This window comes from Rhipicephalus sanguineus, chromosome 3 (genome assembly GCF_013339695.2).
Source record: "Rhipicephalus sanguineus isolate Rsan-2018 chromosome 3, BIME_Rsan_1.4, whole genome shotgun sequence".
Lineage (NCBI taxonomy): Eukaryota > Metazoa > Arthropoda > Arachnida > Ixodida > Ixodidae > Rhipicephalus > Rhipicephalus sanguineus.
Genome location: NC_051178.1, coordinates 46,262,706 through 46,281,236, shown reverse-complemented (window position 1 = coordinate 46,281,236; position 18,531 = coordinate 46,262,706). Strand labels below are relative to the sequence as shown.

The window sequence follows — 18,531 nt, the reverse complement described above, 5'->3', positions numbered from 1 at the left end:
GTAATTAATGTATTAAGTGCAGTGTATGCAAAAACCTGATGCCCATGAGCTGAAGGTACATGTTGCAGTGGTCTGTACTTTGCAGTTGGAGTCGGAGCGGACCGAGCGCAGTCGTTGCCAGAAGCGGCTGGCTGAGATGGAAGATGGCATGGGCCGTCTTAACAGGGGTGAGTGACAAGGGCTCGTTTTTAATTTTGGTTGTCTCTCGCTCAGAACAGCAGTGAAGTCTTTTGGCACATTTCGGATGTCCATACGAAAAGAAGCGCAGTTTAGCAAGTCATGTAATGAGAGAGATAACCACTGGTGTAGAGATGCAATATTATTGGAAACTTTGAATTGCTCGAAAGAAGCCCTGCTTTTTTTTGGCATTTTGTTTTAGGAACAAGTTTAAAAAAAAATTGTGATGCATATGCACATCTTTGTCTAATACAAATATCTAAAACAGGAAAATTATGCTTGCTATACAGTAAAACCTCGGTGATACGAATCTCGCGGGGTTATCAAAAATATTCGTATCATCCGAAATTCGTATCACCAGAAAACATGAAAAATTAGTATGCGACAAAAAAAAAGTTGACATACGTTTTGACTCAGTGTTTCTCAGGGTCGCAGCGACGTCATAAACAGCCCTGAATGATTGCCAGTAAAGTTTTTAGACAACAACAATCATACTTGTACTCGTAAATGTACGGTGCATGCGTGCGTGTGTAATTAATGGACCACGTGTGTTGTGCCCCGTGACCGCTAGTATAGTCCCTTCCTAAACTTATTACGCTTTTCTGCATGACATGAAAGTACTGCGGCGAAAGTGACTTAAGAAGCACTTTTCACAATATAGATAGAGGCCAAGCTTCTTCGCCAAGACCGTCCGCTTCGCCTCTTGGCGCCTTCGTCCATCTTTAATAGGACTTCATGACAGACCCGCAACCCAAGTTTCAGTCTTGTTTCATAGAACGTCTGATTGCAGGAACATGGCTTGCGTCGACGTGGCAGGCACGTGTTAATACAGTACGAAGACACTGCTGCCTGGAGCGCAGGAGCACGTGTCAACGCGTCGGGAAAAAAAAAAAAAAAACCCGACGTCAACTTCATCTGTAACCTAAACGCGAAGGCGCCTAAAGGCCTCCAAGATTCGCGCCCACTCTCTCGGAGGCAACGACGCACCGTGGATGGTCGCGCAGCGCGCATGTCCGCGCCCGCGCGTGACTGCCGGGTCTTCCGCGACAGCGCGCGCAGCACCTGTTCGTACCTGTGCGCTAGCGTACGTTCGTATCAAACGTCGCGGAGTGCAAATCGGGTTCGCAACAACCGTATTCCAATACATTGCAGGCTAATGGGCCTTGGCCGGGACCACAGAAAAATTCGTATCACCCCGAAATTCGTACGAGCCGTGATCGTATCACCGAGGTTTTACTGTACATGTAAAGGATACAAACAGACTGTCAGTACATTTTATTTGCTTGACTATAGAAACAAGAATAAGTGGACCTGATGCAGACAAAGCAAAACACACATTTTTTTACAAAAACAAACATGTAAAACAAAAATATTTTAATAATAATATCTGGGGTTTAACGTCCCAAAACCAAGATATGATTATGAGAGACGCCGTAGTGGAGGGCTCCGGAAATTTCGACCACCTGGGGTTCTTTAACGTGCACCTAAATCTAAGTACATGGGCCTCAAACATTTTCGCCTCCATCGAAAATGCAGCCGCCGCGGCCGGGATTCGATCCAGCGAAAGCAAGAATATTTTGATTATCACTAGCACCGCTCTGAATTTGCTTGTAGGTTCACTGCAGTGCTACAAGCCAAGCTGGTTTTCCTCATCAACTTGTCATCCTTCATCCCTCTTACAACAGCATCTATTGTTTAGCTGGCTGCTGCGGTGGTACAGTGGTTACAGCAGGGGGAGGTTACTCCGTATACCTCCTATAGGACGTGAAATTCAAACGCTCCGCCGACGCAAGCGCCGACAGCGCTATCGAGTCACGCCCCTTGCAGAAGGTCGCCAAGCTCAGGGGGGCGATGACGTAGCGATTACGTTGCTTACGTCGTCAGGGCAACAGTAACAACAGCCGCTCACCTCCACCCCTCTTCCTCCCTCTCCGCAAGCCGTTTTCTTTCTATTTTTTGTGCGCTTGCTTTTTCTCCTCTCCCATGCCGCGCACCGTTTTTTTTTTGTACGCTTGCTTTTTCTCCTTTCCTATGCCGCGCGCCGGGATTATTATTTTTTTTTTCGTGCGCGTGCTTGGCCGCGCATTCGTGTTTGCCCGCAGCCAGCATGTACTAGAGCATAAAGGATGAGTCCACCTACAACATGAAATGCTGGACACCTTCACCAGATAAACAAAATGAAAAAGATCAGATTTAGCACAGTAAGTAGTACATTGTGCTAAAAAGAGCAAGCCACAATATATGGTACTTGAACACTATTTGAAAGTTAGTTGGCGGCAAGGGTATGCAGGTTTATGCAGCAGCACACGACATTCGAAGAAAAGCGTAGTACTCAACGACCAGGTGACATAAGCCTATACGCAGCTTTTCTTTCACCGTGAATACAATGCCTAGCTGAATATAACGCCACTGAAGGGAGGACGTCATGTCGGGTACACTGAGCACTTCATTGTGATAAACAGAAACAGTAAAATTCTGCATATAGGACATGTCCCATGCCTACACAAGAATTCCTAGGGAAGTTTTTCCATAGGTAATAACAGAGGCAATATATAAACACGCAGAGTACTTCTTCAGCCGTAAGTACATAGCATATTCACGCACCGAGAAGAAGCACTGGGGGCAGGACAGAAAGCTGGTCCACTTGAGTAGCGGATCGAGACTTCGCAGAGAGCTGATTCTACAGCCCCTCCTTGGGAAAACGCATCAGTTCTCGCCTTCTCGAATACTCCGAAAACGTTTCCGCCCTGAAATAAAGCAATTGAAAACTATTAATTCCAATGATACAAATTACGCAGTCGCATGAGGCAAACGTAGTTTCATCGTCTCGGCTCAGTGCAAGCTGCGATACATTAGACAGTTTTAGAATAGCGTGGGCTAAGTTAGCGTTTGCGGCTCGCGATTTCCTTCACTTAACGGGAGCCCGCAAGCGGTTAGCGTACGACGCATGCACAGTTGCGTGAAAAGCCAACGCAAAGCTTTTCGTACGCTATTCTAAAACTGCCTATTGAGTCTCAGAAACGCGTATTTAAACGATGACGAGTGATAAACAGGCAAAAAAAGCAAAACGCACTTCCATCACGCAGTTCTGTCATAGACGCAAAAGTTAAGCTATGAGTCTCAAGTGCTTTAATTTCATTGCTTCTAGGAACAGCGATATTAACTGCAACATCGTGCTCTTCACGATTCAGCCATATTTAAAAAAACAATAACTGTGTTGTCCAACTGCAACTCGTATATGTGTGGCTGCGAACGCAAGCCGCATGCTCACCTTTAGTTTTTCGGAACCTCGAAGAATCTTGCGGAACTCGGCCGGTCTTGAAGTATCCGTGCACCGTTGCATGATGTATGTACGAATGGTGCGTGCCGTTAACCACCACGGCGGCAAGAGTGCACAACACGCAAACACCACAAAAACTCCACACGCCGGCCAAAGCTCGCTTCATGTAACGGAACATCACGAAACTTCATGTCAAGGCCGGCGACTAGGACGGGCTCATCCTGTATGGCAGCGACGGAGCACGGCTGACATAACGACCACTCCGATAAGTCTCAAGAGCGAACAATGACCCGCCAACCACAACGGGAGACTTGCAGGTGTCCGCCAAGCATAGCCTGCCGGCACGGCCAGCCTGGTGCCCGCTCTCAACACTCACTTCGTGTTACAACGGAACTTTCGAGGAATTCAAAACTAGCGTAGCGGCGCGCGCGCGGCCTCCGCGGCCGGCGCGGGGCACACGGCTTTGTTGGCACGGGCGGCAGGCTGCCATTGGCTGCTTTAATTTTGAATATCCATCGACTCTAGCGCCAATTTCGCCTTCAGTTACGGCCCCTTTTAAAAGGTCGCCGAACTAGCAAATTATTCAAGATGGTGTCGGTGACTTAATCATGACGTAATTCTTTGGGACGCCGGAGCGGCAGTGTTTCCGGGTATTGGTTACAGTGCTCGCCTGCTGACCCAGAAGATGCAGAGTTGATCCCAGCCGCATTTCAATGGAAGCAGAATGCTAGAGGCCCTTGTACTTAGATTTAGGTGCATGGTACCCCAGTTGGTTTAAGTTTCCGGAGCCCTCCACTACGGCATTCCTCATAATCATGCCGTGGTTTTGCATGTAAAACCCCGACAATTATTATTATTATCTGTTGTGTACCTGTCATTACCTCCCCTTGCAGTTGGCTGCAAATAAAATATTTGAATAGTATATGTTTGTGTTAGTCCAAACAACTCATTGCAGCATGCTTATCACTCCTGTGAGAGCTTTTTTGGTTGTCCGTGCATGGCGCAGTACACCAATCATACTTAATGGCAGAGTGGTGTGAACTTTTCTCTGTGTCTCTCTCCTCCAAACAGTGTCAGTGCTGGCTGCCCGAGAATACTTCGAGTTGCGCAAGAAGTTTGAAGACGAGTCCGAACGGAACCGAGTGCACGAGAAGGAGGCTGCCAGGGTAGGTGAACCTGGCGTGCTCAAAGCGCTTCTTAAATGTCGTGGTTCTTTACTGCAGAGGCCTACAAGATATACTTTAATGAAATATTTTGTTTAACAAGGTTGTTGGCTGAAACTGTGACCTCATTGTAGTGTTACGGTTCTGCTGTAGAAGTTTGTGATGATTTCGAACATCACCCCACGCCTAGGATCATGCAGTAGCTGCAGGTTTGGCAAATGAATGTTAGTGCAATGTCACGAATGCTGCAAAGATGGCACAGTTCTGGACGCTTTGCAAGCAGCATAGAAAGGAGACTGCTGTGGATCGCTTTCAGAACTGTGCATGCGCATGGCATAAACTTAGGCTGAAACTGTGAAGGTGTGTAGTTTGTATGGCACTTTGCTTACGTTTGCTTAAACTTTATTAAAAACAATTTATACTCCTCTGCATTACTTGCACCTGTTCATGAGCGGCTGTTCATAGACCCTTATGCAAAACAGCCCACTTTAAGCCTATTTCATATATTAATTATCCTGTTGCAGCATTATGGAACAATCACATTTCTGTCACTCTTAATTTTTGTCACGTTAACGTTCACAAGACAGCTACGCAACTATCAGGTGGTTGTATAACAATTTTCTAAAAAGATTTTTTATGATGTTTCTGTAAAATGACCACCCAAAAAAGGGCAACCTTAAAGGGAGCGATAAATAACGTTCATGATACCCGTTTTTTTGTTAACCATAAATCTTACCAGCCAGAGTTCCCAGTCCTGCTACAGTTTAAACTACGGTTCTGCCATTCCATTCTTTGGTGCAAAGACTGTGCCACTTGATAGCATAGACCGCAATGTGCACACTCCAGAAAAGAAGGGCACACTTGGGGCCCCTTTATGTCACATAGCAATGATCGTCATCTGGCTTGCTTGCATTTCTGTTTTTGACTGTGCGCTCGCTACTTCCTTGTAAAAAATGCTTTGTCAGACTGATGATGCAAAGGCTATTCCTGACTGGGAAGTTTCAAGAAAAGCATGTGAGATGGATAATGATTGTTGTTGTTTGACAGAGACACCCCAAATACGCCCTTCTCTTTTAGAGTGCATAGAACGAAGTGTATATGCCTCTATTATATAAAGACCACAATTTTAAGCAATACATGTGGTGCACTGAATAACAGCCAGATTTCACATAGCAATTACCATTACATGGTCAGCATCCAGCGCTATACTCGCGGACAACTTTTCTTAACAATGAAGGAAAGGCTACGAGGGTGGAGCTACTGCACATGGCCTGTTCCGCAAAGTAGTCCGTTTCGGCACGTGTTTCGAATTTAGTTTTGGTTTGTGAACCTTCCGTATCTCCTGTGATGGCCGTTTGCTTATTCGAGTGGCTGTCACAGGCTTAGACAGCCATTTGTTAGTGAAATTCGTCACAAGCTCCTTTGACGACTTGTCATAAAAGCTGGAGGGTGACGAGAGCTCAGCTAAAGACGAAGACCCCATTTTGACTGTGAGGTGCACGTAAAAGGTGCAACGTTTTCACACGCACAAAAACGTGAAATGAAACTGCATAGAGTAAAACAAATATAAATACAGTCGAGTCCGCTTATAACAGTATTGAGGTGCCATGAAAATATCATTGTTATAACCGATTATTGCTATAAGCGGGTTATGCCGAAAATAACAAAGAAAACGTGACAAACAAGAGCACTTAATGAGGGGAACATGATAAACGAGAGCACTTAATGAGGGGGAAGCTGCTTACAAATGTTTACGGTCTGCGAGAACGCACTATCAATCTACGTATCTTGACGTTTCCTGGCAATCGTTCCGACATTTTATGGGCTAGATTAAACACGCTCCTTCATCGTGGTCACACTACCACCCCTGTTTCTGAGCTGAAAGTCAACGGCAAAGATGTAGATGGGTCAGAATTGGCTGACGCATTTAATAATTTTTTCACTCATATGACTACAACCGGAAGTGCGGATGATGCTTGCGAGTACGTTAAAAATCAAAATGTTCAGTCACTGTACTTATCTCCTATCACCGCCCACGAAGTCTCGTCAACAATAAAAGGCATAAAAAATAGTACCAGTTGTGATGTTGATGGAATTCAAATACGCCCTGTTAAGGAAGTTTCTGATGTTATCGCTCCTATTTTAGCACACATTTTTAATGTCTGTTTAACGAAGTCCGTTTTTCCTGTCAATATGCAAGTGGCGAAAGTGACTGTACTTTATAAAAAAGGCGATTGAAATGATTTAGGTAATTATAGACCGGTTTCGATTTTACCTGTGTTCTCAAAGGCCTTTGAAAAACTTCTACATACTCGAATTTCAAGTTTTATTGAAAAGCACAATTTACTTACGCCTGCTCAGTATGGATTTAGAAAAAATAAATCCGCTGAACTAGCGCTTCTGGAGCAAAAAGAGTACATACTTACAAAATTCGAAGAAAAGGCACTCGTTCTTGGCGTTTTTGTTGATTTTTCCAAGGCCTTTGATTTAGTTAATCATAAAATACTGCTAAATAAATAACATTGCTATGGTATTCAAGGCCAGGCCCTATCGCTTATGGACTCTTACCTATCCGGCAGACGACAAGTTGTATGCATAAACAACTCTTTCTCCAGTGTGCAACCTGTGCTATGTGGAGTGCCGCAAGGCAGTATATTGGGACCACTATTATTCAACATATATCTTAACGATATCATAAATATTTCCAACGAGGCTAAATATATCATATATGCCGATGACACCAGTATATTCTTTTCAGGGCATGACATTAACGAGCTTATAAAAACTTGTAACAAAACAATGAAAACGCTAGAAAGATGGTCAGAAGCAAATGCTATGCGTATTGACGAAAACAAAACAAAAGCTGTTATATTTCGAGCGAAGAACAAAATAATTCCATCTCACCAAGATATAATACTGAGTACTCGCAAAATTGAGATTGTTGACAATTTTAAATGTCTTGGCAGAATTTTTTACGAGAACATGACCTGGGATTATCATGTGGGATATGTCTTGCAAAAATTAGCTCAGTTAACAGGTGTAATAGGTCGAATTCGGTATTTGCTTCCAAAAAAAATTAAGCTTTTGCTATATCATTCACTTTTTAACTCTCGTTTAAACTATTGTCAATTGGTGTGGGGTACAACGACGGCTACTAATGTTGATAAAATATACATGCTTCAGAAAAAATGTATTAGGCATATATCAATGCTCATTTTGTGGCATCCACTAGACCCTTATTTTGTAGCTCAGGAATAATTAAAGTGCACCAGCTATATAATTATGCATTAAGCCGAAAATTCAGATCAGAAACTATTAGGCACATAAAAAATCTGCGCAGTCTAGCCAACCTGCGTGCAAGGAATCTAAATTACCCCACCCGTCATGGAGAGAAGTGGGAGGTTGATAAAACACGGTTAAACTCCGGCAAACAGCGTTTATCTTACACTCTTCCAGCTCTTATGAATTATTGTGACCTAAAAGGTTTTGACTTATTCAACTGCTCATACCACGACATCCATGAATTATTTGCAATATAATACTTGATCTTTAAATCAATAGCACATTCAGTTACATATTTTTTCTCTCAGTCCCAAATCAAAACTCTTAGATATATATTTGCTTTTTTTCAATTGCATGTAGATACTTCTAGGGTTGTAATCTATATAATCTATATGTTATAATTTATAATGTCTTTTTATGCAGTGTATATGTCTTATATTTTGTTTCTGGATGACAATCGCATTATCATGTTTATGTTTTCTACACAGTGTAATAATTTCGTTTTCAATCTGTGGTTCGTATATGTATTGTGACGCAACGGTTAACGTAGGAGTGCAGGTGCAGTTTCATCGAAATGGCAAAGGACTGGTTCGGACGTGAGGGCAAACTTCAGATGAACAAACGCCGATTCACATTCAGGAGACCACACAAAGGGAACGCCGTAGCCGAGAAGCTTGTGCAAAGGCGAAGCGATTGAGGTGAAGTCTTGAATGAATCGACGAAAATAGGAAGCGAGGCCAAGAAAACTGCGCAAATCTTTGGCTTTTTCAGGACGCGGGAAGTGTTGGACAGCGGAAATCTTGTCTGGATCAGGACAAATGCCGTCCTTGCTTACGATGTGACCTAACACTTTAATTGTCTTGCTCGCAAAGCGGCACTTCTTGGTGTTCAGCTGAAGGCCTGCGTTGGCAAGACACGTGAGAATTTCGTCCAGACGTTGCAAATGCTGATGGAATGTTGATGAGAAAATAACTATATCGTCCAAATAGCACAAGCAAGTTTTCCATTTCAGGCCTCGCAAAACGGTGTCAATCATTCGCTCGAATGTTGCTGGAGCATTGCAAAGGCCGAATGGCATGACGTTGAATTCGTAGAGCCCATCTGGTGTTGAAAATGCTGTCTTTTCTTTGTCTTCCTCGTGCATGGGTATCTGCCAATAGCCTGAACGCAGGTCTAGACTTGAGAAGTACTCGGCACCCTGTAGTGAATCTAATGCATCGTCTATGCGCGGCATGGGGTAGACATCCTTGCGGGTGATCTTATTAAGTGCCCGGTAGTCTACGCAAAATCGCACGGAGCCATCTTTTTTCCGTACTAAAACAACGGGAGATGACCAAGGACTCGCTGAGGGACGTATGATGTTCCGTTGCAACATATCGGCGACATCTTCTTCAATGACCTTCCTCTCGGATGAAGAGACGCGATATGGTCGACGGCGTACGATAGAAGTGCCATCCGTCTCAATCCGATGCGTGATAATAGACGTTTGTCCCAAAGAGGAGGAATGGGCATCAAACGATGTCGCATGCTTCTGTAGCAAGGCAAGCAACTCATCTGACTGCGATGAGGTCAGGTCGGGACTGATAGTCGCTGCGAGAGCAGAAATGCATGGGGAACGTGCAATAGAAGTAGGGTCAGAGGACGCCGGCACGAGCGGAACAACAGAGAGAGGCTGGGATTCCGTGACGCAAGCCATTATGGTGCCTTTAGGGATGAGAATCTTCTCAGACGTCTGGTTTGTAGCGTAGAGAAGTCCGCAGCCATCGTGGAACCGCACTAGCCCTGACGCAAAGGCTATCCCTCTTGCGAGACAGCGTGCAGACGGTAGGACAAGCACGTCACCATAGTCGATCACGTCAGAGACGATGGTAACTATTCGTTGATGACCAGGTGGTAGCTCGGTATCCTGCACAGCGAGCAAGCGAAGTGGCTTGTCATCCGCAGAGAGGGCATAGTCAGTTTCCGTCATGTGAAGAACACGTTCTCGACAGCAGATGGAAGCATTTGCCGTAGACAGAAAATCCCACCCTAGTATCATCTGGTGGGCACACGAACTCAGCACGGCGAACTGTACGTAATGGAGGAGTCCATCAATGAAAACACGAGCGGTGCACATGGCGGAAGGTTGAATGACGTCCCCTTGAGCAGCGAACAATGTAGGTCCATCATAAGGGGTGGTGACTTTCCGGAGACGGGAACACAAAGAACTGTAGCGAGAGAGGAGACGTGAAGGCGGCCGACGTGGCCGTGCCGAAGTCTCGCCACTTTATTCGAAGGCCCTTGTACAAGCAGAGTGGCAGCGGCTGCTGGCGTCCAGCCTCCAGGAGCGTGAGCTCGTTCTTAACTGCTCGCGCCTCGAGCGCTAGGCATGAGCTGCGCGAGAGGCGCGGCGCGTAAATGGTAAAACGATGATGATGATCGTGAGCGATGATGATGATGCCGCTACAGATTACTCCCCCCCGCAGAAATGAAGCCGAAATGAAAAACTATGGGGGCGTATGTACAAGGCTGGTGACGCGAGACAAAATGTCCGTGGGCAGTCTAGGTCGTCAACGGTGAAGGACTGTCGGGAACCATTGGGTCTCTGGCGGGCGGCTCTGGGAGAAGCGTAGAGGGCGGGGGTCGCAACGAATGGACGCTGTAGGCAGGAGCGAATGCACCCGAGGCTGTACACGTCGGAGCCGAACCAACAAAAATGGCTGGAGGCGATGACAGACGCTACACCGGCAAGATGGGCGAAGGGAACCACTGCGCGCACTCGGTGCACGTTGTCTTCGGCGCGAGACGAAACGCCGTCGTGTACGGTGGGCGTGAGCAGAATGCGGCAGCTTGCGACGGAATTGGGGGCTCAGCGCGGAGGATTGCGCACATCGAAGGCGCCGGCATGCATGCGGCCCTGCACAGGTTCTGGCATGTCGTGTCGTAAGACCCCCAAAACGTCGTAGCATTGTGCGCTGTACGCCTGTGGTGCGATTGGTCATCGTCGGTGCTGTGATCAGCGCGCTTGAATGGTGCTCAGATGTCGTGTGCGCGGCGTCGTGTGTCAAAAGCTCCGGAGGAAACCCGTGGTGCAACCGAGCAAGCGTAGTCTCTGCAGGTTCTGACGGTGCAGCTGCGCTCGGTGAAGCATCTACGGTAGACGGCACATGAGGGCCCGTGCGCAGATCGGAATACTGCACGTCTGCCGTCGTGGCAGGCGTGACATTTGCATGCGGTGCTGCCTTTGATGAAACAGGCATGTCATCCTCAGGCGGTTCCGTCATCGTTGCCGCGTCCCGCATGTTCGGCCGAAGTTGGTGAGGGGCACGCGCTGCTGCTACGGGAGACGTCGAGGGCGATGCGGATCGCTGCTGGCAAAAAACGCAGAGCTCTGAGGTCGATGGAAGGTCACGCTCGGGTATCGTCGACGGCGAAACCTCCGCGAGCGAGGGGCGCACAGCGGGCGAGAGGTTGTCCGTGTCAGCTTCCAGGTCGTGCGGCAAGGTAGCCAGCGTGGAAGCTGAGGTCAGGAACGTGTCGTGAGCCGGCGAGGACAGGGACGACGGGCGGATGGCCGGCATGCCTGATGGACCGTCGGCCGAGGGCGTCGAAGAAACGCACCTCGTGGCGGACTGGTCGATGGCAGCAGGAACGTCGTCGGCCGCAGGAACCTCGGGCGTAGGAACCTGAACATCGTCGGGCGGGTCGTCCGGCGCGGGAACCACTGCGCTGGTGGCCGGACGAGAGGTGGATAGAGACGTAGCCGGGGAAGGTAGGTCGCGGTCATGGGAGGGCTGCGGGCCGGGTGGTACCGCTCGCGTTGGCGGAGGGGAAACCCGGAACTCACGGGTCCCCGGTAGCGGGCGGTACGTCTCGCCATAGCGAGCCAGCACCGCAGCGAAGAGGTCGTCGTATGGCTGTGGGCTGGATGACGACGCGGCGGACAGATGACGCAGCTCAGCTGGGAGGGCGTCAAGCAGGATGTCGTGCATTAGTGGCTGCGAAGTGACGCCATTCACCGCGAGGCAGGCGTCGAGCTGCATAAACCACGCTCGGGGGTAGGCCGGGTGAAACGGCGGAACTGGAGGGCAGAGTCGCGAAACCATGGCAGGAGGCCGCTCGGCGAAAGGCGTGTTCTCCGGGTCACCAATTGTAGCGAGTGAGAGAGACGTTCGGCGGCCGACGTGGCCGTGCCGTTCTCGCTACTTTATTAGACGGCCCTAGTACAAGCAGAGTGGCAGCGGCTGCCGGCGTCCAGCCTCCAGGAGCGTGAGCTCGTTCTTAACTGCTCGCGCCTCGAGCGCTAGGCATGAGCTGCGCGAGAGGCGCGGCGCGTAAATGGTAAAACGATGATGATGATCGTGAGCGATGATGATGATGCCGCTACAGAACCATCAATAACCGATAAACAAGCACCAGTGTCTATCAAAGCGTCCACGTATACACCCTCTATTAAAACAGATACCATATTATATGGACGCACTGGAGGAATTTCTATCTTGTCGTTCAATGCAGCTTTTCCTCCAAAAGCTGCATAGGTTAGTTTTCCGGGCGATGGTCGGTGAACTGCGAGACAGGTCGCAGTGATGACGTAGAGCGGCGAAGGGGCGACGGTGAGCGGCGTCTAGTGGGGCGGTAAGTTGGTGCCGTCTCGGATGTTGCAGTTGGCGATGGAGAGCGACGTGGCGGCGGAGCGTAAGGACGGCGTTGAAAAGTGGCCCCGGCGGCACCATCATCCCGTTCGTAGGCGTCAAATCCACGGCGCTCGTCCTGCTGACGCTTACGACAAAAGCGTGCAATGTGGCCACGATACCCGCAGTAATAGCAGACCGGACGAGGCGATCGCCATGGTGGGCACTCGGTGTCATCGAAGCTAGGTGGGCAGGCGTTGAGTGTGCAGACATCGATTGCACGACACCTGGTGAACCAGCGACGACTTGTGCGTACGTTGGTTGGAGTCGAGGGGTCATAGAGTCCACATACGCTGGAGCGGCCATGGACGCCAACTCCTCCTTGATCACGTCGCGCAAAAGAGTGCTGGAGGCGTGAGGTGGACTCGGGGTCGCTGATAGGCCAAGAGATTGTAGCTCTTCCCGTATGATCGCGCGGATCATAGCACGCAACGAGGGATCGGCGGTGGCGGTGCTGTCAGGGATGTCCGGCGGCAACCGCTGGGACTCGAGTTCCTCTAGGCGTTGGCACGTGGCAACAACGTCGACGACTGTTGTCGGGTTCTGAATGGCCAACGCATTGAAGGCGATAGTGCCGATGCCTTTCAGCAGATGGCGAACCCTCTTTGATTCGGTCATGGAGGTGTTGAAACGGCGGCAAAGAGCAAGCACATCCTCAATGTATGAGGTGTAGGATTCGCCAAGTCGTTGCTTGCGAGCGTCCAAGGTCTTCTTTGCGAGGGCAGAACGAACTGCGGGAGTGCCGAAAATTTGGCGAAGCTGTTGCTTGAAATGGGTCCAGTCCGTGAAATCAATTTCGTGATTGAAATACCACGTTTTCGCTACGTCCGTGAGGTAGAAAGAAACACGGCGAAGCTTGACCGGATCATCCCAGTTGTTTGTTGAACTCACTCGGTCGTAGTGGTCCAACCAATCCTCCACATCTTCACCTCGAAGTCCGGCGAACATGGGGGGATCACGCTGGTGCCCACTGATAATCCAGGGTGGATAGGCCGCGGTAGTCGGGGCCGTGGAGGTGGATGCAGGTACGCCGGTTGGCTCGTCCTGAGGCATGGTACCGGACACCTGGTACAGACGGCGACCTGAGCGGAGCTCCAGGAGGTAGAGCAGGTTGGGAGAGGAAGGGAGATCGCTTAGCAGCCTCCACCACTTGTGACGCAACGGTTAACACGACCTTTATTAGGCCCGAAGTCACGGTGAAGCGACCACACCCAAGGCACAGATCTCACAATCAAGCAGCGTTCCCACCACCGATGAAGATGACGAACACTCATGATGATGAACATGCATGAAGAGGGTAGATGTGTTTAATGAACGCCCAGAGTATTAAAATCACAACTACAATGTGTACGCCCTGTTGTGGCGCACTGCCCGTGAGGTGCCATATCACCATGTTTACCGCGGTGCTGCTACCGCTCCGACTTTTTCCTTTATATTTATTTTCTGCTTTCTTTCTTGTATGGGGCTGTGAACTAGTCAAGCTGTCTAACACAGCTTTTTTTCACAGTCCTTTCTTTCTGTACGACAGAATGGAAAATAAACTTTGACTTTGACTTTTTAGCAGGTAGAAAACCATAAGCAGTCAGCTTCGACTGCTTACTGGCCACCTTATTGACATCTTTTTGCAAAGCGTCCAGCTGCTGCGCGTGGCCGAGCGGAAGGTTTTTAGCAAACACAAAATCGCACAGGGAGTCGATCATTTGCAATGCTTCCTGATGCGACACAACCTTCATGGGTTCCAATTCCTCGTCGTCGTCACTGCTGTCGTCTTCCGCGCCGGTGACCGCAGCGACGATCGCCTCGTCGGTGAGGTCCTCATTTGTTGCTACTGCGTCGTCGGCGTGCAAAAACTCCTCAAGTCCCGACGCGTCTCCATCACCACTGTTCACCGACGACCAAAGTTTGGTCATTTCTGCGTCGGCAGGAGCGTCGCGGCCTTCCACTTCCGCCTCACTGGAATCCCCAGCAAAGCCCACCTTACCGGAGCAATTCACGATGGTGGAGGAGCCGACTTCTGCCCATGCCGCAAAAATGAACTGCACGGTCATCAGGAGCGAAACCTTGGAAGTCCGGCGCAGGTCGGCGTTCACGTATGGAGATGTCCAGGTTCAGCGCCAGCCTGCTCAAAACACGATGCTGATACAGTGCCTTAAAGCAAGCAATCACTCCTGCGTCCATGGGTTGCAAGCCCGCAGTGGTGTTGGGAGGGAGGAAAATAATCTCCACGTTCGACAGCTTCTGGGCGGTATGATGGGCGGTGCAGTTGTCGAGCACCAACGCCACTTTCCTGCCTTCACGTTGCATCCTCTCGTCGAACTCAACCAGCCACTCACGGAAAAGCTCGTGCGTCATCCACGCTTTCTTGTTGTGGCGGTAGCGAACAGGTATCCTCGCGGCACCACGAAAACAGCGAGGATTCCTCGACTTGCCTATTACAAAGGCGGGACACTTGTCGCTGCCGTCCATGTCAGCACAGAAAAAAACTGTCACTTGCACTTTGCTCTGTTTGCCGCCCTTACAGGCATCGCCTTTGAGCGCGTGCGTCTTTGAGGGTAGCATCTGAAAAAACAGCCCAGTTTCGTCACCATTGTACAGGTCTCGGTCCGCGTAGGCTTCGCGGATGCAGGGCACTGCTTCCTCCAACCACTTCTGCCTAGCATTTACATCCAGCGAGCCTGCCTCTCCGACGACTGCCTTGTACACAATGCCATGCCTCTCCTTAAAACGCTGAAGCCAGCCACCCCCAGGCTGAAAATCAGTGTTGCGAAGGAGGTACGCGAACCTCTTCGCATTCTCCGCCAAAGTTGGACCACTGACTGGCAAATTCATAGCGCGAGCGCTAAGGAACCACTGGTACAGTGCATCTTCCACGTCTTTGTAGGCCCCGTGCCTAACCCTTTTCCGGCCGTCATCTATTGCGTGGCTAGCACCGCTAGCACTGGCATGGCTGCCACTTTCGGCTTGCTTGAGTGCATTGCGAATGATGCAGGATACTGTCGGCTGCGGCAGGCCGTACTTGCGCACCAAGCTGCTCACTTTCTCACCGGCGTTGTGCTCTCTCACAATGCTACGCTTAACTTCCAACGGTATTGCCGTTCACTTCCTCTTCACTGGGTTGTCGCTTTCTGGAAGACGGTCTGCCATCGTTGTGCGCGCAACGATGGCCGCGCGTGAGGGGACAGGAGGATCGAGGCGATAGTGACCACAGAACAGGAACAGTGACAACAGGCAAGGAAAACGACGCCGGTAAGCACCAGACTCGGAACACGTGCAAACGGCGAAGCTGGAGACGTGGCCAAATTAGCGAAGAATAGGGGAGGTCGGCACAGTGCACACAGTGCTGCTGCTGCGGCGGCTTAGGCGCCCCGGTGCTTTTTCTACAGGTGGCGCACCCTCAGAATGGACTGCTCCACTGCCCGTAGAGGTGCCCATCCGGTCCTCCTCCCCCTCCTCCGCGTCGCCGCGGCAGGCGAAAGCAGCGGTGGCATGCGAGCCTCTTAGGCGCGCATTCGCCGCGTGCGAGGCCAAGTGCGCTATCGCCTGGCTGCCGCACGTATGCTCTCATGCCCTTTTGCGTAATAGGCGGGGTTGGGGTGGCATTGTCGCAGCGTTTTTGCATTTTTGTTTCGTTCAGGGTTGGTTCCAGTGCCCACATTTAATTGTTATAACCGATATTGCATCATGACAGCATTGTTATAAGCGGTTTATTTTGCCATAGAATACAATGAAAAGCTGACGGTGCCGCGGCTGTCCATTCTTATATCCTATATATTGTTAAAACCGGTATTGTTATAAGTGGACTCGACTGTATCTCCTTGGTGTGTGCTGACCCTCTTTTCAAACAGCGTCCCATAGAAAATAAAGTAATGTTTTTTTTTTATTCTCATGCAGAAAGCATGGACGCAAGTGTGGGACTATATATTCTTCAGCGGTAGCACACGCATAGTTTGGCTCTGTAGCCTTCCCTTCATTGCCAAGAAAAGTTGTCCGCGAGTATAGTACTAACATTTCCTTGTGAAAGTGGCATGCCATACCACTTTTTGTGACTTTTCCTTGCTAATTTAAAATTATAATTCATGCTTAAGCTGTTAACAGCTTGCTTGATTCTAATACTAAAAATTTTGGTCTTGTCACATCTACAACAATTACATCACATGCTTTGGGTAGTTTTCACTGCCTTTAAAACTTCCCAACTAGTAGTAAGAACAGTCGCATCGCATAGCCACTATCGTGGCGCAAGAAGCCAGGGTGTATATGTACCCTGGTGCTTTCACTGCTTTAAGTCATGGGGCATTCACTGACAGTGGTATTGCAAAAGTAATTACAGTAATCCCTCCTTATAACGAAGTCAGCGGATGGGGGAAAAATTTGTTATAAGTGGTATTTCGATATAAGCGATCATTTGAGAAAAGTTAAAGCAGTTGAGCGTTAATTGCGCTACAACTGCGAGGAAGTCAAAGCACAATGTATCCAGTGAAGCCAAACTTTATTCAGGTGCAAAAAAAGCATTCTGAATAACACAATCGCATGGCCAATCACACAACGCACCCCATGGAATGCTACGGTGCAAGTCAGCCCGCTGTAATTTGACCACCTTTTGGCATCCTAGAGACCGCAGTTTCCTGGCATCGCAAAGCACCTGTAAAACTTTATTTTCGTGTAGATTCTTTCACGGCGGGTACCTGCAATGCAATTACGACCGAGATTAACGGTTTGGGCGTGCTGTGCCACAAAATTTGACAGCTTCTGTTTGCTCCGCAGTACGTAAACAGCTGGGAGCACTCGGCACTCGCCTGGTACCCGCTACACAAGGCGGTCATCGGTCATGGGTTTGGTACTTTCATGGTCTGTTCGTCGGCGGCATTAATTTGACATTGCATGTGCAAAAGGTTTGCCGCCACTCGCCACTTCGTTCTAAGCAGGTCAGGTTCCTTGTGCACTTCAAGTAATGCAGCTTAATATGCATGCGTTTTAATCGGGACTGGAAGAAATTTCGAATAAAGCGATATTTCAAGTAAAGCGATTTCGTTATAACGAGGGATTACGGTACGTGAAAATACAGGCTGGTCACTAATAGGAAGTGGCTTTCTTGTTGGTCAGCCTTATGTGTGTAATCTTATACAGTAGAACCCCGCTGTTACGTTCCTCACTGCTGCGTTTTCCCGGCTGTTACGTCGTTTTCCGCCGGTCCCGGCATAGCTCCCATAGGATTCAATGTATTGGGAACCCCGCTGTTACGTTGTAACTGTCGGACCGTTCCCGTATGATACGTCGCGAAGTGCGCTCGGAGCCGACCGAGTGACTACCAAAGAGAGCCGCCATGGTGCATTTTCACGCAGCTTGGCCTCGTTTGACCGTAATATTAGCCGCATGAGAGGCGAAAGCAACAGAATCCTTCAATTGATGCAAACTAAAGCATGGCCTTCGAGATTCAAATTGCAAAGATGGCGTCTATGACGTAACTGCCTGCGAAAGCAAGGCCTTCGAGATTGGCATTTACTATTGACAAAAGCATAGCCTTTGAGATTTGTATTGCACAAACATGGCGTGTATGACGTAATTGCTTGCGAAAGCAAGGCCTTCGAGATGGCATTCACTTCTGCCATCGCGTCGGCGTAGACTCATCATCATCGTTATTTGTCGGAGAGCGGGAGGAGTTCGAGTTGGTTGGAGCTCGCACGGTCGTGCGTGCGGTTCGCGGTCGGACTCGCCGCGCCGGTCGTGATTGCGTGTGCTTAGTTCTTTCATGCCTACAGCTGTTGGTGTTAAAAAAATCACATACGTTGATTACATTTCTGTGGATGAGGCCGTCCTAAGCTCCGTGTTTCTATCCATCGACTAGATCGCGGCTGAGCGCGCCAATTTTCGTGCTGCTCGTAAGAATTGAAATAAAATTCTGTACCACTAAATATTTTGCCGTTTTTCCTGTTTTTCGGCTCTTACGTTTCCCGTCTCTTAC

The 18,531-nt window shown here is 49.1% G+C and overlaps 1 protein-coding gene across 1 annotated transcript in view; it reads left to right on the top strand.

Moving 5' to 3' along the window:
• The window catches only part of LOC119385442 (shootin-1), a 60,642-nt gene that overhangs the window by 28,192 nt on the left and 13,919 nt on the right, over positions 1–18,531 (top strand). Inside the window, exons 7-8 of the mRNA XM_037652876.1 lie at positions 86–167; positions 4,529–4,623. Of these exons, the coding sequence (XP_037508804.1) occupies positions 86–167; positions 4,529–4,623 (177 nt within the window). The remainder of the gene's footprint in view (positions 1–85; positions 168–4,528; positions 4,624–18,531) is intronic.